The sequence below is a fragment of the Myotis myotis genome, unplaced genomic scaffold, assembly GCF_014108235.1.
Source record: "Myotis myotis isolate mMyoMyo1 unplaced genomic scaffold, mMyoMyo1.p scaffold_m19_p_1, whole genome shotgun sequence".
NCBI classification, from domain to species: domain Eukaryota; kingdom Metazoa; phylum Chordata; class Mammalia; order Chiroptera; family Vespertilionidae; genus Myotis; species Myotis myotis.
Window position 1 is genome coordinate 158,624 of NW_023416313.1, and position 19,548 is coordinate 178,171.

Genomic DNA, 19,548 nt, shown 5'->3' on the forward strand with positions numbered 1-19,548 from the left:
GAACCGGCAAAGTCACTAGAGAGGGTTTTAGACGTGCAGCCGTGGGTGGGATCAGTCACACCTGGGACCCGTGTCCGTCCTTGCTGGGCCACTCGGGGGCCCTGGGAACCCCAGCTCAAGGTTGTTCTCCTTCATGCAGCTTCCAACTTTGTAGTCATCTGTGCTCTTTGTGTGATATTTGTGAATAGAACATTTGTATAACTCGTGGCCTGCTCAAGATTAAAGGTTGTTACTGATCTTTCATAGCGGAAATGAGAAAACAGAGGGAATTCTACCACAAACTGGGCATGGAGGTGCCTGGAGACATCAAGGGGGAGACTGGTTCTGCGAAGCAGCACTCGGACCCCCATCGGAATGGTAAGCGACGGATCGCTGACAGGCTGTTCCTGAGAGCTCCCGTCCCTGTCCCTGTCCTCATCCCCCGTCCCCCGTCCCCTATCTCCTGTCCTCTGTCCTCATCCCCTGCCCCTGTCCCCTATACCCTGTCCTCATCCCCTGCCCCCTGTCCCCTGTCCCCTATACCCTGTCCTCATTCCCTGCCCCCTGTCCCCTATACCCTGTCCTCATTCCCTGCCCCCTGTCCCCTGTCCCCTATACCCTGTCCTCATTCCCTGCCCCCTGTCCCCTGTCCCCTATACCCGTCCTCATTCCCTGCCCCCTGTCCCCTGTCCCCTATATCCTGTCCTCATTCCCTGCCCCCTGTCCCCTGTCCCCTATATCCTGTCCTCATCCCCTGCCCCCTGTCCCCTATATCCTGTCCTCATTCCCTGTCCCCTGTCCCCTATACCCTGTCCTCATCCCCTGCCCCCTGTCCCCTATACCCTGTCCTCATCCCCTGCCCCCTGTCCCCTATATCCTGTCCTCATCCCCTGCCCCCTGTCCCCTGTCCCCTATACCCTGTCCTCATCCCCTGCCCCCTGTCCCCTGTCGCCTATACCCTGTCCTCATCCCCTGCCCCTGTCCCCTGTCCCCTGTCCCCTATATCCTGTCCTCATCCCCTGCCCCCTGTCCCCTATACCCTGTCCTCATCCCCTGCCCCCTGTCCCCTATACCCTGTCCTCATCCCCTGCCCCCTGTCCCCTGTCCCCTATACCCTGTCCTCATCCCCTGCCCCTGTCCCCTGTCCCCTATATCCTGTCCTCATCCCCTGCCCCTGTCCCCTATACCCTGTCCTCATTCCCTGCCCCCTGCCCCCTGTCCCCTATATCCTGTCCTCATTCCCTGCCCCCTGTCCCCTATATCCTGTCCTCATCCCCTGCCCCCTGTCCCCTATATCCTGTCCTCATCCCCTGCCCCCTGTCCCCTGTCCCCTATACCCTGTCCTCATCCCCTGCCCCCTGTCCCCTGTCGCCTATACCCTGTCCTCATCCCCTGCCCCCTGTCCCCTGCCCCCTGTCCCCTATACCCTGTCCTCATCCCCTGCCCCCTGTCCCCTATATCCTGTCCTCATCCCCTGCCCCCTGTCCCCTGTCCCCTATACCCTGTCCTCATCCCCTGCCCCCTGTCCCCTGTCCCCTATACCCTGTCCTCATCCCCTGCCCCCTGTCCCCTGTCCCCTGTCCCCTATATCCTGTCCTCATTCCCTGCCCCCTGTCCCCTATACCCTGTCCTCATCCCCTGCCCCCTGTCCCCTATATCCTGTCCTCATCCCTGCCCCCTGTCCCCTGTCCCCTATACCCTGTCCTCATCCCCTGCCCCCTGTCCTCTGTCCCCTATACCCTGTCCTCATCCCCTGCCCCCTGTCCCCTGTCCCCTGTCCCCTATATCCTGTCCTCATTCCCTGCCCCCTGTCCCCTATACCCTGTCCTCATCCCCTGCCCCCTGTCCCCTATACCCTGTCCTCATCCCCTGCCCCCTGTCCCCTGTCCCCTATACCCTGTCCTCATCCCCTGCCCCTGTCCCCTGTCCCCTATACCCTGTCCTCATCCCCTGCCCCCTGTCCCCTGTCCCCTATACCCTGTCCTCATCCCCTGCCCCCTGTCCCCTGTCCCCTATACCCTGTCCTCATCCCCTGCCCCCTGTCTCCTGTCCCCTATATCCTGTCCTCATCCCTGCCCCCTGTCCCCTATACCCTGTCCTTATCCCCTGCCCCCTACCCCCTGTCCCCTATATCCTGTCCTCATCCCCTGCCCCCTGTCCCCTGTCCCCTATACCCTGTCCTCATCCCCTGCCCCCTGTCCCCTGTCCCCTATACCCTGTCCTCATCCCCTGCCCCCTGTCCCCTGTCCCCTATATCCTGTCCTCATCCCCTGTCCCCTTCCCCTATACCCTGTCCTCATCCCCTGCCCCCTGCCCCCTGTCCCCTATACCCTGTCCTCATCCCCTGCCCCCTGTCCCCTGTCCCCTATATCCTGTTCTCATTCCCTGCCCCCTGTCCCCTATACCCTGTCCTCATCCCCTGCCCCCTGTCCCCTGTCCCCTATACCCTGTCCTCATCCCCTGCCCCCTGTCCCCTGTCCCCTATATCCTGTCCTCATCCCCTGCCCCCTGTCCCCTATACCCTGTCCTCATCCCCTGCCCCCTGCCCCCTGTCCCCTATATCCTGTCCTCATCCCCTGCCCCCTGTCCCCTGTCCCCTATACCCTGTCCTCATCCCCTGCCCCTTGTCCCCTGTCCCCTATACCCTGTCCTCATCCCCTGCCCCCTGTCCCCTGTCCCCTATATCCTGTCCTCATCCCCTGCCCCCTGTCCCCTATACCCTGTCCTCATCCCCTGCCCCCTGTCCCCTGTCCCCTATACCCTGTCCTCATCCCCTGCCCCCTGTCCCCTGTCCCCTATATCCTGTCCTCATTCCCTGCCCCCTGTCCCCTATATCCTGTCCTCATTCCCTGCCCCCTGTCCCCTATACCCTGCCCTCATTCCCTGCCCCCTGTCCCCTATACCCTGTCCTCATTCCCTGCCCCCTGTCCCCTATACCCTGTCCTCATCCCCTGCCCCCTGTCCCCTGTCCCCTATACCCTGTCCTCATCCCCTGCCCCCTGTCCCCTGTCCCCTATATCCTGTCCTCATTCCCTGCCCCCTGTCCCCTATACCCTGTCCTCATCCCCTGCCCCCTGTCCCCTGTCCCCTATACCCTGTCCTCATCCCCTGCCCCCTGTCCCCTGTCCCCTATATCCTGTCCTCATCCCCTGCCCCCTGTCCCCTATACCCTGTCCTCATCCCCTGCCCCCTGCCCCCTGTCCCCTATGTCCTGTTCTCATCCCCTGCCCCCTGTCCCCTGTCCCCTATACCCTGTCCTCATCCCCTGCCCCCTGTCCCCTGTCCCCTATACCCTGTCCTCATCCCCTGCCCCTTGTCCCCATCCTCCGTCCCCATCCCCTGTCCTCTGTCCTTATCCCCTGTTCCAATCCCCTTGTCCCCGTCTGCCTCCTCTCAACCCCAAGCAGTTTGTAGTGCAGAGTCATAACCTTTGTGAAAGTCAGTGACATGGTTATCCCTGGGGGCTAGGCACAGAGGGCACCCGGGGGCATGGCCAGTGGCTCCCGACGCTCCCTGAGTTTGGGGAGTTTTGCTGTAGATGGCACAGTGGCATGTGGCTTCCATGTAAAGTTAACGGCATTTAAATCTGTACATCGAGTAACAAATGGAAGAAATCTCTGATGCTCTGACATTTTCCTGTGGACCACACGGTCCCTGGGAGCCTGAGGCCTCCTGTGCTTTTGTAACCGTCGGGGAGAACGGGCGGGCTGCCGTCACCACCGCCGACCCTGCTGGTGCCGCTGGGCCCTGGGAGGCGGGGGACCGTGCCGGGGCCCGGCAGTCTGTCCCGCGTGGCAGCCACGGGCGCCTTCATTTCAACGTGGCGAGGAGTCGGCCGGCGCGGCTCAGTGGTTGAGTGTTGACCTGTGAACCAGGATGTCACTGCTCAATTCCCGGTCAGGGCACAGGCCCAGGTTGCGGGCTCAACCCCCAGTGGGGGGCGTGCAGGAGGCAGCCGATCCATGATTCTCTCGCATCAGTGATGTTTCTCTCTCTCTCCCTCTCCCTCCCTCTCTGAAATCGATGGAAATCTATCTTTAACCCTGTGTGCGCCATAAGCGTCTACAGGCGCGATTAAATTCAAAACCTCGTGGCGCGGGGATGGCTTCCGTTGTGGACGCATGGCCGTCACCTGGTTAAATAAACGGTTTGAGCCATGCCCTGCAGGGCGCCGTGCAGACTGGGGGTGGAGGTGTTCAGAATGGAGCAGCAGCGGTGGCCGAGCCGCTGTGGCCCTTTCACCTCCCGTGCCGCCTGTGCCCCCCTCCGCTGCAGACCACACGCGAGCCGCCTCGCGCCCTGCCTGAGGAGCACGCGCTCACACACTTGTCCCCGCCTCTGGCGTGTGCTTTACGGTGCAAATTCTTACTACTCTGTTTTTTAGTGTGTTTTTAAAATTATATGTAATTAAAATTTTTTTTTAATATATTTTACTGATTTCAGAAAGGAAGGGAGAGAGAGAGACAGAAACATCAGTGATGAGAGAGAATTACTGATTGGCTGCCTCCTGCAGCCCTGCACTGGGGATCGAGCCCACAACCTGGGTGTGTGTCCTGACGGGGAATGGAACTGTGACCTCCTGGTTCCTAGGTTGATGGATGCTCAGTCCCCGAGCCCCACCAGCCGCACCTACACTGGTTTTTATGGCGTTTCAGGTGTACAGCAGGGTGACCGGCTCCGCATTTTGGGTTTCATAACAAACACAGTGTATTCTCTTCTGCTAAAAGGTGAAACCAAAGCAGACGAGAGCTCCCACACAGAGGCTGCGGAAGAGAAGCAGGAGGAGGACAGCGACTACCACCGGAGCGACGAGCAGGTCGGTGCCTTTGCATCCCTGTGCCCTGCATTCCCTAAGGCCCCCGCTCCCTAAGGCCCCCGCTCCCTAAGGCCCCTCCTCCCTAAGGCCCCCTTCCCTAAGGCCCCCGCTCCCTAAGGCCCCGCTCCCTAAGGCCCCCCTCCCTAAGGCCCCCGCTCCCTAAGGCCCCCGCTCCCTAAGGCCCCCGCTCCCTAAGGCCCCCCCTCCCTAAGGCCCCTCCTCCCTAAGGCCCCCTTCCCTAAGGCCCCCGCTCCCTAAGGCCCCGCTCCCTAAGGCCCCCCTCCCTAAGGCCCCCGCTCCCTAAGGCCCCCCCTCCCTAAGGCCCCCGCTCCCTAAGGCCCCCCCCTCCCTAAGGCCCCCGCTCCCTAAGGCCCCCGCTCCCTAAGGCCCCGCTCCCTAAGGCCCCCCTCCCTAAGGCCCCCGCTCCCTAAGGCCCCCGCTCCCTAAGGCCCCCGCTCCCTAAGGCTCCCCTCCCTAAGGCCCCCTTCCCTAAGGCCCCCGCTCCCTAAGGCCCCGCTCCCTAAGGCCCCCCTCCCTAAGGCCCCCGCTCCCTAAGGCCCCCCCTTCCCTAAGGCCCCGCTCCCTAAGGCCCCCGCTCCCTAAGGCCCCCGCTCCCTAAGGCCCCCCCTCCCTAAGGCCCCCCCTCCCTAAGGCCCCCCCTCCCTAAGGCCCCCCTCCCTAAGGTCCCCCCTTCCTAAGGCCCCCGCTCCCTAAAGCCACCTGCTCCCTAAGGCCCCCGCTCCCTAAGGCCCCCGCTCCCTAAGGCCCCCCCTCCCTAAGGCCACCTGCTCCCTAAGGCCACCTGCTCCCTAAGGCCCCCGCTCCCTAAGGCCACCTGCTCCCTAAGGCCACCTGCTCCCTAAGGCCACAGAGCACAGCCCGGCACTCCCGTGGGACTCGCTCTCATTTAAAACAGAGAAAGGCCATGAGGGAAAGAAAATAGAAACACTAAATGTTCATGCATTTTCTTAGTTTTTCCTGCTACCTCCTTACTTTATTTTTATTTCTTTTTTAATTGTCAAAGTAAATATTCTCGCTGTAAAACATTTTAAATATAAAAGGGTAAAGTTCACCCTCCACACCCCTTGGGCCACTTCAGCCCATCTCTGGTTGTCACTGAATAATTTGGTGCAGGCATTTTCCCTGCAAATAGTTCACAAGAGAAACCCAGTGGCAGTAAAAGGTAATTTAAAGTCACGGGGAGGCATCTGCTCGCGTCATTCACTCCGGCATTAGACTGAAAGGAAACAGTAAGCAGCACAGAGATTCTGAGGGAGAAAGCGAGGGGCCCGTGTCCTGGCGACTCGGCAGCTGACAGTCATCACACTGTCCTCAGGCAGGACGTGCCTGCTGTGAGCTGTCCCTCAGCCACAGAGACAGAAACGAGACGTGGGAGACGGACACGCACGCCTCAGACTGCTGTCCGCGCGACCTGAGCGTGTCGCATCGTCAGTCCTTTCTGTTGGGTCCCTGGTGATTCTAGGCGTGAACGTATTCCATTAGCTGGTTGGTGAATCCTTCCACCCGAGTGTGAGGGGGATGGGCCGCTTTCTCTGGCAGCTGGGGAGAATGTGGCCGAGCACTGCAGTCTCGGGCGGGCTGTCTCAGGGGCCCGCGTGGCTCCCGGGCCCCTCTCCCTCAGGGTGGTGCCTGGCTCCTCTCACCCACACGTCCTCCTGCTGATAGTCGGGAGGGACCTCGTGAACCACAGGCTGCCCCCAGCTCCTGCTCCTGAAATGGCCAACAGGACACCGCTCCCCACACGACCCGCCCTGCAGAGCGCGGGGCCTGTCTGCTGTGGGCCTGTCCCGCCAGCAGGGAGCTCGGCACAGCCTGTGGGCAGACGGGCTCGTGTGTGTCCTGCGCAGCAGCTTCCGGCGCTCCCGCCTCGGGGTCTGACTGGAGACCAGGCAGCCACAGGGAGCAGAGCGCCCGGTTCGCCTTGGAGTCTGAGCGCCAGGCAGAGCCGGCAGCGCCAGAGCATCTCTCCCACCGGCAAACGCCCCGTGGCTTTCACGAGCGTGTGTGTGTGGAGGCGGTTTTTAAAATTCCTTCCTGTGGGGTGGGGTCTGTTTGGTTTCTGATTTCGAGAAAGTCAGCCTTCTTAGCTGTGAGGGGGTTCGCAGAGCGCCGGCGCCCCGAGGCGAGCCGCCCAGCCCTGCCCTCTCTCCCGAAGGTGAGCATCTGCCTGGAGTGCAACAGCAGCAAGCTGCGCGGCCTGAAGCGCAAGTGGATCCGCTGCTCTGCCCAGGCCACCGTGCTGCACCTGAAGAAGTTCATCGCCAAGAAGCTCAACCTCTCGTCCTTCAACGAGGTAGCCCTTCCTCCTTCCGGCGTGACGCCTGAGCTTTGTGTTGGGTGGTTTTTTACCACTTTCTTTGGAGAGTTTAAATTAGAAAAAAAAATGTTTGTTTTGCCTGTGCCCAGAGTATCCCAGGAAGCAGTGAGGCGGGAAGGTCCAGAGACCGTGAATGGGGGAGGGGGGTGATGAGAGAGCTGGTTTAATTTCACCAACGGACAGACGGATGGATGGACGGGCGGTGGGTGGGATGACTTGGTGGGGAGGCAGGTAGATAAAATACTGTCCAGTCGTGATAAATGCCGAGAATAAAACAAAGGCTGGTGACTCGTGGGGATCGGTGGTGGGCTGGGAGCACACAGCTGGGGAGTCACAGGCCCTTCTGCGGGGCAGCACTAATGCCAGGATGTACCTTGTCCGCAGGAGCCAGCTGTGCGTGCAGAGGTGCAAGGAAAGGGCTTTGAGGGCCTTAAGCGCAGGATCCGTGATTTGAGCTATGGTTTTAAAATGGTCCCCAAGCTGTGAGAAAAATGGATTGTCGGGGTACAGAAATGGAAGCCAGGGAGGCCAGCTGGGGGGTCTCACAGGACGGTCAGGAGAGAGGGACCGGGTGGTGAGAAGTGACGGACTGGAGGTACGTTGTAGAGAGAGCAGTGGGGTGGCCCTGACCCAGCTGTGGCCACAGCCTAACCCCGAACCTGTGAATGGAACCTTTTTGGGGAAAAGGTCTTTTCGGATGTAAGTAAGGGTCTTGAGATGAAGTAGCCCTGGGTTATCTGATGGACCCTCACGCCAATTACACGTGTCCTCACAAGGTGAGGCAGGCGAAACCTGAGCCACAGAAGGTGGTGTGAGGACAGAGCAGGGAGGCGGACACAAGCCAGGACACCAGGGCCCCAGGAGCTGGACAGGCAGGAAGGACCCCCACCCCCTCCCGCACCCCGAGCCTGGGAGGAACTCTGCCTGCCCGCACGTCTGAGAGAGTGACCTTCAGCTGTGTAAGCCGCCAGTTGCCATAGAAAATGAAACGAGATTTTGGGACCAGAAGTGGGGTGATGCTGAACAAATCCCCAAAAATGTGGGTGTGGCTTTGGAGTTGGGTGAAAGAGACGAGAAGACGGTTGAGAAACAACTTTAGAAGCCTTGAAGGTCACCTTGAAGAGACTTGTAGGTGTGCGGCCCTTATAGGTGATTCTGATGACGGCCCAGGGAGAAGCGAGGCGGCTTCTTAGAGGTAGATGTCGCCAGAAACGGGTGTGGAAGAACTTCTGGTGCTGCCTCAGAAGGGAACGAGGAGTGTGGTGTGGAAACGGAGGATGCGGCTGGCTGTGTCCTACAGTGCGTGGGAAGCAGATTTTGGAAGTGACGAACTTGGATAGTTAGCTGAGATGTCCAAGCAAAGTACTGAACGCGTGGCCTGGTTTCTCTACGTACAATAAAGCATGCAGTCGAGACGGGTTCAGAAAGGAACGGCTAAGCAAAAGCAAGCCAGCACCTGATGCTCTTGGACGTCCATGGCCTGTCCAGACACAAGAAGATGGGTCTATCAGGAACGCAATGTTAGGACGGCATGCCCCGGGGGAGGCCAGGTGTGGCTGCACAGCCTTCCGCTGCAGAGAGGAGCCTCAGAAGGGGAGGGGGGGGGGAAGGGGAGTAGAGAGGAGCTATTCCGAGATACCTCTGGGTCCGTGACATCCATGGGAGACCCACAGGGTTGATGAGAGTGTTGTGTCAGCAGAAACACCACCAGCTTGGACAGGAAGAGAGGAGAGGCCATCACTTCCGAGCTCTTCGTGTAGCATCTAAGCGGGTAGAGCTCCTCGGTACCAGCGTGAGCTGCCCTTCAGGGAAAGGGGGAATGGCTCCAGGCAGACCTTTGGGCAGAGGGCAGACCCTCACCCCCAACGGTGACTCCTCTGCAGCCTCTGGCGTTGCCCCTGCTGGACTTCAAACTTGCTGAGACCAGACACCCCGTGTGCTTCCTCGTCCACCTCCCTGTGCCTGTTCACCCTGTGTCCCAGGCCCGTGGCCGAGAGGGCATTGCCCAGGTGGACCCTCCCCGGAGCTCACCACGCCTGGTCAGTGAGTCACGAAACAGGGCTGGGATGTTAAGCTGCTGGGATCTGGATGTGATTTTGGAGTTGATGCTGGAATCGCTTGAAACTCTTGGGGATGTGAGATGGAGTGGATGGGTGTGGGTGTGGGGACCAAAGTGTGACAGCGGGAAGCAGTGCTGGGGGAGTGTGACAGGGGGAAGCAGTGGGGGGGGAGTGTGACAGGGGGAAGCAGTGGGGGGGAGTGTTACAGAGGGAAGCAGTGGGGGGGAGTGTTACAGGGGGAAACAGTGGGGGGGAGTGTTACAGGGGGAAGCAGTGGGGGGGAGTGTTACAGGGGGAAGCAGTGGGGGGGAGTGTTACAGAGGGAAGCAGTGGTGGGGAGTGTGACAGGGGGAAACAGTGGGGGGGAGTGTGACAGGGGGAAGCAGTGGGGGGGAGTGTGACAGCGGGAAACAGTGGGGGGGAGTGTTACAGGGGGAAACAGTGGAGGGAGTGTGACAGGGGGAAGCAGTGGGGGGGAGTGTTACAGGGGAAGCAGTGGGCGGGAGTGTTACAGGGGAAGCAGTGGGCGGGAGTGTTACAGGGGAAGCAGTGGGGGGGAGTGTTACAGGGGAAGCAGTGGGGGGGAGTGTTACAGGGGGAAGCAGTGGGGGGGAGTGTTACAGGGGGAAGCAGTGGGGGGGAGTGTGACAGGGGAAGCAGTGGGGGGAGTGTGACAGGGGGAAGCAGTGGGGGGGAGTGTTACAGGGGGAAGCAGTGGGGGGGAGTGTTACAGGGGGAAACAGTGGGGGGGAGTGTTACAGGGGGAAGCAGTGGGGGGAGTGTTACAGGGGAAGCAGTTGTGGGGAGTGTTACAGGGGAAACAGTGGGGGGAGTGTTACAGGGGGAAGCAGTGGGGGGAGTGTGACAGGGGGAAGCAGTGGGGGGGAGTGTTACAGGGGAAGCAGTGGGGGGAGTGTGACAGGGGAAGCAGTGGGGGGGAGTGTTACAGGGGAAGCAGTGGGGGGGAGTGTTACAGGGGAAGCAGTGGGGGGAGTGTGACAGGGGGAAGCAGTGGGGGGAGTGTTACAGGGGGAAGCAGTGCCCGGGGAGTGTGACAGAGGGAAGCAGTGGGGGGGAGTGTTACAGGGGGAAGCAGTGGGGCGGAGTGTTACAGGGGAAGCAGTGGGGGGGAGTGTGACAGTAGGAAGCAGTGGGGGGGAGTGTGACAGGGGAAGCAGTGGGCGGAGTGTTACAGGGGGAAGCAGTGGGGGGGAGTGTTACAGGGGGAAGCAGTGCCGGTTGAGTGTGACAGAGGGAAGCATTGGGGGGGAGTGTGACAGGGGGAAGCATTGGGGGGGAGTGTGACAGGGGGAAGCAGTGGGGGGGAGTGTGACAGAGGGAAGCAGTGGGGGGAGTGTTACAGGGGGAAGCAGTGGGGGGGAGTGTTACAGGGGGAAGCAGTGCCGGTTGAGTGTGACAGAGGGAAGCATTGGGGGGGAGTGTGACAGGGGGAAGCAGTGGGGGGGAGTGTGACAGGGGGAAGCAGTGGGGGGGAGTGTGACAGGGGGAAGCAGTGGGGGGGAGTGTGACAGGGGGAAGCAGTGGGGGGGAGTGTGACAGAGGGAAGCAGTGGGGGGAGTGTGACAGGGGGAAGCAGTGGGGGGGAGTGTGACAGAGGGAAGCATGCCTGGGGGTGACTTTGGGAAACAATTAAATTTAACGCAAGAAAGATCTCAATCGACAGCCCACATTTCGAACTGAAGGACCTGGAAAAACAAGCTAAACCCACAGGCAGAGAAGGAATGAAGCAATAGAGGGTATTGCCGGTAAGCAAGTTGAGAGTAAAAAATAGCTGAGAAAAACAGTGGTCCCTCAGAAAGTCTAGCCAGAACGGACTAGGAATAAAAATGACTAACAGTGGGAATGAAAGGGGGACATCTCTTCCGATTCCCGAGCAGTAGGAAGGCTTCTCAGAGAACACCGTGAACAGCCGTGCCCAGCCAGTGGCTACCCTCGCTGAAAGGGACGAGAACCTGGAGACACAGAACTTACCAAGACTAAACCCAAACAACGAGGAAATCTGAACGGGGCGATAACCAGGAAGGAATTGGATCGTTCGTCACAGATCCTCCCACAAGGGAACCCTGGCCCTGATCCCTGGCCTTCCTCAGCCCCGGGCCTTCGGGGCGGGAGGTGTGTCTGCAGTAAACAGGGCCGGCTGAATGTGTGGGTCGGTCCCCTCCTTGGGCGCACGAGACTGCTCTGCAGAGCGTGCATGCCTGCCCCCCCACCCCTCCAGAAGCAGCTGGGCCCTGAGAACGGTAACCTGCGCTTCCGCCATCGCCTGTGGGCGGAGAAGCCGAGCCCGATGCAGGGGTCCTGGCTTCGCCGCGTGGTCAGAGGGTCGGTGGAAATCTCGCCTATTGAATCCTAACGACACCCTCACTCGGCGACCTCCCCGAGGCGGAGGTGGTGCCGTGGGAGGTGGAATTGTCACCCACGACGTGAGGAGCACCTGCTGGCGATGGGCTCTGGGTCACCGGGCAGGTCCCGGTTCCCGCCAGGAGCTCTCGCTAACAGTCCAGCCGGAGCAGAGGCACAGCCGACCAGGACTCGGTCACCTCTCCACCACGAGCCCAGGAGCGTGTGCGTTCCATTCGCCAGCCTCCCGTTCCATGAGGCTATTGGACGTGTCCCGGCGTGTGGACGGCTGGGCCTCGAGCACGGCCCTTCCGTGGGCCGTGGTCAGTGCAGTGTCGGGGGAGCCTGGGCTCTCTGCGCCTTTTCTCCATGGTCCTCCCCCTCTGGCCGGCGCCCGGGGTGACTGCGGCTGGCTCCACGCAGCACGCCCAGCAGAGCGCACAGGTGATGGCCCTGAGCTCTCGGGAGTCGGGTGAGAACATCCTGGGACCCGAGTAACAGCAGAAGGTACATTTTCTTCCAAGTCCTCACCTCAGGATGTGTTTTTATTGATTTAAGAGTGAGAGAGAGACATGGATGTGAGAGAAGCATCGGCTGCCTCCTGCACGCCCCGCACTGGAGATCGAGCCTGCACCCCAGGCATGTGCCCTGACCGGGAAGGAGCCATGGCTTCTCAGTGCACAGGACAACGCCAACCGCCGAGCCTCCGGCCAGGCTCACAGTCCCTTTTCATTTTTTTCCACTGGAAGTGAGGGGGCCACGCTGCTCCCAGCTTTCCCAGCCCCCCTCCCCCGTGGCCGGTCGCCTTCGGTGTGAGGGTGGGCGGTTGCAGTGCAGCCCAGGGAGAGTGTGGAACTCAGCCTCAGGGCTGACGTAGCCGCTGCGAGAGCACTGCCCACCGGCCGGACGCACTGCCTTCTCTCTCGAACCGTCCTGAGCCAAGAGGAGCCTGCGTGCGCACGGTTGCCAGGTGCAGGCGCTGACCCGTCGTGTTAAGCAGCTGTTCTGACAGCTACTGTGAATCCTAGGATCCCCCCCTTTTGGGAGGAACCCGCGTGATCTGTGCCTGGAGTCTCAGCCTGGCCGAAGGGTGGGAGCGAGTGGGAGAGGAGGGTGGCAGCTCTCTACGGGCCTGACCCCAGGGGCTCAGCCAGGAGCCTATGGATCCTGGAACCCACCTGCTGAACTGCCTGCAGTGAGCTTGTCCGCGGGTGACGGTTTGTCTGCGGGTGACTGTCTGTCCGCGGGTGACGGCCTGTCCGCGGGTGACGGCCTGTCCGCGGGTGACGGCCTGTCCGCGGGTGACGGTTTGTCCGCGGGTGACGGCCTATCCGCGGGTGACGGCCTGTCCGCGGGTGACGGCCTGTCCGCGGGTGACGGTCTGTCCGCGGGTGACGGCCTGTCCGCGGGTGACGGTCTGTCCGCGGGTGACGGCCTGTCCGCGGGTGACGGTTTGTCCGCGGGTGACGGCCTGTCCGCGGGTGACGGTCTGTCCGCGGGTGACGGCCTGTCCCCGGGTGACGGTTTGTCCGCGGGTGACGGCCTGTCCGCGGGTGACGGCCTGTCCGCGGGTGACGGTCTGTCCGCGGGTGACGGCCTGTCTGCGGGTGACTGTCTGTCCGCGGGTGACTGCCTTCTCAGGCTCAGGAACTCAGACTCTTGCCTAAGGAGACGTCTACGACCGTCTGCCAGACATCATATCTCGCCAGGGACATGAGGCTGAAACAGCAGTGAGGCTCAGAGCACACGTGTCGGAACGGCCTGCATCCAGGGCTCAGACCCCTCGTGCTGGGGACGAACGGTGCCGTGCAGCTTGGTCATTTCTCACAAAACCAAACGGATGCGCACCACAGAGCCCAGCAGTCAGGCTCCATAGCAAACATTCAGGGGAGTTAAAAACCCACGTCCACAGAGACCTGCGCATGGATGTTTACAGCAGCTTTACTCTAATCGCCCCAAACTGGAGGCAGCCACGGCGCCCTCACCAGGTGGGGGATAAACACACCGTGTCCATCCAGACCCCGGACACCCTTCTGCCCGAAAAGGAAATGAGCGATCGAGCCAGGGAAGCTCGGAGGAACCGTCAGTGCTGTGCCTCCGTGCAGAGGCCAGTGCGAAAGGCTGCCCACTGTGACCCCACCCCATGGCGTCCTGGTCACCAGGGGGCGGCTGAGCAGACGGAGCGAGGGTTCCAGGTTCTCTGTGAGACTGTGTGGCGGGCACTTTGTGCAAACCCACAGGGCGTCAGCACAGGGCGACCCTCGTGGACTCTGGGTGGTGGTGACGGCGTCTCCCTTCCAAGGGTGCTGGGGGGGGGGCGGTCAACGGGGCACGTAGGAAATGTCTGGACCATCTGCTCAGTTTTGCTGTGAACCTAAAAGGCTCTAAAAATCTTTTTAAACAAAGAAAGTAACAACAGGGAGCCCATTACCTTTTCCCATGAGGTGGGAGGGACAAGCTTGGCCAGGAGGTGGACGAGGGCAGGGGAGGGTGCTCCCGGGGAGGGCCGCCAGGGCTGTCCGGGGGGGGTGGCCAAGCTTCACGCTTCCTCCCGCTGGCTGGGTCGGCGAGCCAGCCCCCCCGGTGCTGAGCGCCTGGCCCCGCTGACCCGGCGTCTTTCCCTCCAGCTGGACATCCTATGCAACGAGGAGATCCTGGGCAAGGACCACACGCTCAAGTTTGTGGTCGTCACGCGGTGGAGGTTCAAGGTGAGGCCTGATGTGTTTGATTTTTAGAATCTGCTATGACGTCAGCACTTCCTGTGCACATTCTTCATCCTCACCCGAGGAGCTGTTCACCGATGTCTTTGGAGAGAGAAACACGATCAGTTGCCTCCCGTATGCACCCGACGGGACTGACCCACAGCCTTTCAGTGCACGGATGACGCTCCGGCCCGGGAGCCGCGGCAGGGCGGCACCTCTTCATCTGAGAGTTTAGAGAGAAGGGTTCAGGCGCAGGAGCTGTGAAGCGCAGCCCAACTGCCTCCCATGCCCCTCCTGGCGGCATGGGGGGGCTGCCACTGCTGGGGCGCCCCCAGCCTTCCCTGGGCTCTTTGTGAAGGTGGGAGCAGGTGGGCGGCGCCCTGTCCTCTGGGGAGGGGCCCTCAGAGGTCTGAGACGGGGCCAGGAGCCCGCACCCTCCGCTCGCCCTCCCTCCCCTGGGCGCCCGCGCGCCGCTCTGGTCCAGCTGAGTGTGCGTGGCCCCGCGGCCTGTCTTACAGAAGGCGCCCCTCCTGCTGCACTACAGACCCAAGATGGACCTGCTGTGACGTGCAGACGGCCCGGGCACGGAGCACGGGCGCGGACCCGAGGCCCGGGACCAGACTTCTGCACAGAGAGTATTTATCCCTTTTGTATGAGAGTTCACACTCGGCAAGACACTACCAGCAGCTCGGTGACAGGTGGCCACACACTTCACAGGCTCACGCGGCCGCCGGCCCTCACCACCCTCGGCCTCACGGACCCGCGGCCTCCCCGGCCTCCCAGGTCTCCAAAATCTCGGTCGTTTCCGTTTAGTTTACGAGTTAGGGTTCGTGACAAAAACACGTGTGCTCACGGGGTCCTCACTAAGCTGTTGAAAACGCGCTTTCGTGGTGGACGATGACTATGTGGCCTGTAGCTCCCGGAAGATCGACAAGAATTCACTTTAAGAGCAAAACAAAAGAGGCTGCCACGCGGTGCGGTGCCCGTGGTGTGTGATGTCCCTGTCGTGACCCGAGGGGGCCCCTGTGCGTCCACCGGCACCGGGCTGGCCGCATGCACAGCCGTCTCGGTAAAGTCGCTTTGATCATTAAATGCCGCACCATCGTCAGAGCACGCTCCCTCCTGCTGCGAGGGAGCTGGTGGCCGCAGGGAGTCCCAGGCCCATCGTCCCGCTGCAGGGGTGCCGCCCCCTCTCTGCCGGTCCCGGTGGTTCTCACCGAGCACCAGGGCCGGCGAGGGGACAGCACCCCAAACCCAGCCCCAGGGACACTCGCTTTCTCACCCAAACGTTCATATTTTTGTGGAATTAGAGAAAAAACATTCGACAGCACACAAATGTGTTCCTTTAAGATAGTCCCTTGGAAGGCGTGAAGGCGAGCTCGGGGAGAAAGGCCCGTTCCTGTGGTCACTCCTGCGTCCCCCGGCCCCTCCCACCCCTGAGGCCTGTGGTCCCGCCCTACGCCCACCCTGCCTCTGTGCTGGGTTTCCCATGAAGTCCTCACTTTAGAGACAGAACTTTCTCAGATTGGCTCCAGACCTGTGGGCTCGTGGGCTGCTTCCTGTTGCACGTACACAAGGGTCAGAGGCAGCTACTGATGAGCCATCAGCGTAGAGAAAAACCTTCAAATTAATTCAGTCCAAGCAATTTTAATGTAAGGCCTTTAAAACCACCCAAACGCGTTAGGGATTGGTCGAATCGCTCTGTTTCAGCCGTGACCCCGTCCTGTTCATCCCCACGGTTCTCCGTTGCTCTCCGAGGCCTGGCGAGTGGATGTGTGTGAGCAACTATGACCTGTCTACCTCAAAACGCACATTGCCGCTGGCGCATCTGTCGGACCCCGGACCCCAGTGCGGTCTCCGGGCCTAGGGGGTGGGGGTTCCCGTGGGGTGAAGAGGGGTGAACAGCGTGAGCGTCACCTTCGAAAACATGGTTCCCGCTCAGACCGGGCCGATGGTGCCTGCAGCCGCCCGGCGCGCATCGTGACTGTAGCTCTCGGTGCGACCACTTGAATTTGCTATGGTGCTAAGCTGATACCTGAGATACGCCGGGAGGGGCGGGGCCGGCGGGTCCACGCCGCCGGCTCGGCCGCTCTTCTGGCCGCGGGACCTGGGGAGCCCCAGCAGCAGCAGAGCCTATTTTTCTACGATTTCCTCGTGAGACTGTTCACGCAGACGGCGGACCTGCCTGGTTGGACCGCAGCCCGTGGACTCGGCTGGGGAGGCTGATGCACTTTCTCCTGCGTGAGAGGCGGGGCGGAGGGGCAGGCCGCGGGGTTTCCCAGGCGGAGTTCCCGAGCGGAGCGTCTCCCTCCCGTGGGCGCGGCTGGGACGGCCGCTCGGCGCCTGCACCCTCAGCAGCCGTGGGACTCACCGTGCGGTTTTCACGAAAACAGAAAATTCAGATAGAGTATATACCGTGGAATTTAAGATTTGGGGGGTTGGAAAAGAAAACTTAACTTTATAAGATTATTTATTCTATTTTAAGCGCTCTATCCTAGTTTCCCATCAGCCATCTGGTTCGCGCCGCTTTGTTTACAGGCATATACGGTGAAAGGGATGTTCTGCAAGCTTCTTCCTTCCTTTCGGGGCGTCGCCCTGTGTTTCCGTTTGTCGGGTGAGGAGCGTCGTTATGCGTTTATGCTTTTGTGCAATAGGCTCCACGCGTGCTGCCCGACGGCGACTGGACGGGAACGTACGTGGATTCCCAACCTGCACACGGAGCTACTTGGGTTTCCTTTTTCGTTTTTGTGGTGAGAATGCTGTTCTCTGGATGACGCACAGCCTGTCGGCAACATTACCAACAGGGGCCCGGCAGGCAGGCAGCCGCGTGCGTGGGGTCTCGCACCCGGACCCCGCGTGCTCAGGCCCTGGCACACCACCCCCACCCCCGGCGGCCCAGATGTGGGGTGCAGTCCCAGGCCCCGAGCCCTCGGGCGTCCGTTAGGCGTCCTTACCACCGGCTGGTGCCTCAGCACACGGCTGTGCCGCTGATTCGAAGTGTCGGGTTGAATGTTGTAGGAGCCAGCCGGCGGGTTTCTGTGATGTGTCACTGTTGGATGTGCCCTCAAAACCGGTAACCACGCCAGTGCAGACAACAGTCCGTTTCTCATTCCTCAGGAGCCCATGTGCACCCCCCACGTCACCTGTGCCCTTAGCCCAGAAAGTATGGGTCTGCCTCGGTTCGCAGCGCACGGGGGGGGGCACTGGGATGCGCAGATGAGAAAGGGCTCAGGCTGCACTTCCCGCGAGGCGCCTGCGGGCAGGGAGGGCCCCGCCCCCACATCAGGGGTCCCCACGGCTTGTTGGGTGTAAGAACCATGTGTTCCCAGTCGGCGCGGGTTCGGGCGGAGCCTGCCATCTGCAGCGACAAGGCTGCCATGGGTTATGGGATGGCAATGCGGATGCATATTTTTGTTTAATTTGAAAGTTTACATTTTTATGCTTTGTGTTGGTGTGTAACTTTTGTACTATTGGTGGCTAGTTTTGTCTAAAATCTTTTTTGGAATATTGCTTAAATGTTTTGATTTTATGACGGTGAAGCTTGTATTCAGTGTTTTGCCAATTAATATTATATGCTTGTAATAAAAGCAAAGGAAACAACGGTCTCTCTCAGGCTGGGAGCTTGTCATCGACAATATTTGTAAGAGCCTAAGGTTGCTGTGGGAAACCAGGCTGCACGCCCTGGTCTGGATCCCGGCTCCAGGCCTTCGCCCGAGGCTCCATGAGGCACCTAGGAGCAGAGTCCTGTAGAGGGGCCCCGGGGATGGTGCTGGTTTGGTGGGGGAAGTGGTGAGTGCTTGCTTGCGGGAGGCCAGCGGCAGGCAGGGGTGAGGACCAGACCCCACACGAGCCCAGACACACACACACATGGATCTGTGGATTTGGATTCCCTCGAGGAGTTTGTGCACAGTATGTGGAGGCCCAGAAGCCCGGGAGGGCGCAGGCCGCGCACCCAGGGGCCAGAAGACCGCCTCCAGCTCGGCCATCAGGTGGGCAGCGCCCCTCCCACTCAGCCTCTTGGCTCTGTCCGGGCCTGCGGGGGCTGAGTGGTGCCCACACATTGGGGAGGACTCAGGTGCCAAGGCTCAGCTCATCCAAAGCAGCCCCCACACCCAGAATAGTTTTAATCTGGGCCCCAGGGGCCCCTCATGTTCCCATGAAATTCCCATCCGACCATTTGGAGGGGAGAGGGCCTGTGCTCAAACACCTTAATTTTTTTTTAAACATCAATGTGAGAGAGACATACTGACTGCCTCCCATATGCACCCGACCCCAACCGAGGTCAGGGGATCCAGCCTCCAATGAGCCTGCAACTGAGGTACACGCCCTTGACTGGAATTGAACCAGGACCTTCAGTCTGCAGCTGAAGCTCCATCCACTGACCCAGCCCAGCCAGGGCAAAGAAAGCTTAATTTTTAAAATAGCTTTTCTATTACAGTTCATGTACAATATTATATTAGTTCCAAGTGTACAATCCAGTGATTAGATGTTTATATAACTTACGAAGTGATTTTCCCCAAAAAAGTCAGTGCCCAGCTGGCACCAACACAACATGAAGGGAAAGAACGAGGTCGGAGGATAGGTTGGCACTGCCCGCTCCCCGGCTGACGGTGCGGTGACAGAGCCGTGTGGCGTTGGTAGAAGAACCACACACCAAAGGGACAGAAGAGAGAGGCCAGAGAAAGACCCCCAGACTCACAGGGAGGAGAGACAGCCTTCCCCGCAAACGCCGCAGAACGGCTGCAAAGACACAGAGTAAACGGGCCTACGCCTTCCTCAGTGGTGAGCTCACAGACCTGCCCCGGCCGGTGCGGCTCAGGAGACAGAGTGTCGGCCGGCAGGCTGAAGGCTCCCCCTTCCGTTCCAGTCAAGGGCACAGGCCTGGGTTGTGGGCTTGATTCAGTGTGGGCGTTCCAGAGGCAGCGGATCCGTGATTCTCTCCCATCACTGATGTTTCTATCTCTCCCTCTCGCTGCTTCTCTGAAATCAATAAAAATATTTTTAAAATAATAAAAAAATGGATTACAGACCTAATGTAAAATACAAAATTATAAAATTCCTAAAAGTTAATGGGAAACTCTAAACGACCTTGGGCTTGGCAATGAGGTCTTTGGTAGGACACCACATGTATGAAAGAAAAAAGCAGTAAGTTGGGCTTCATTAAAAGTAAAAGGTTCTGCTCCGGGAAAGACAGTTAAGAGAATGAAAAGACAAGCCTCAGACGGGCAGAAAATATTTGCAAGTCACTGATCATATATAATAAAAGCCTAATATGCTAAGTGTCCGGTCATC

General features: G+C 60.1%; 1 protein-coding gene across 3 annotated transcripts in view; it reads left to right on the forward strand.

The window, feature by feature from the left end:
- PCGF3 (polycomb group ring finger 3) overlaps positions 1-17,856 on the forward strand; it is a 32,352-nt gene extending 14,496 nt beyond the window's left edge. For 2 of the 3 annotated variants that reach the window (XM_036326199.1, XM_036326188.1), the window contains 6 exons: positions 247-357; positions 4,707-4,795; positions 6,972-7,109; positions 9,017-9,172; positions 14,182-14,262; positions 14,775-17,856. In XM_036326199.1, the coding sequence (XP_036182092.1) occupies positions 247-357; positions 4,707-4,795; positions 6,972-7,109; positions 9,017-9,172; positions 14,182-14,262; positions 14,775-14,822 (623 nt within the window). In that variant the 3' untranslated portion in view covers positions 14,823-17,856. The remainder of the gene's footprint in view (positions 1-246; positions 358-4,706; positions 4,796-6,971; positions 7,110-9,016; positions 9,173-14,181; positions 14,263-14,774) is intronic. The other variant, XM_036326209.1, reaches the window with a different exon arrangement.
- The last annotated feature ends 1,692 nt before the right edge of the window (positions 17,857-19,548 follow it).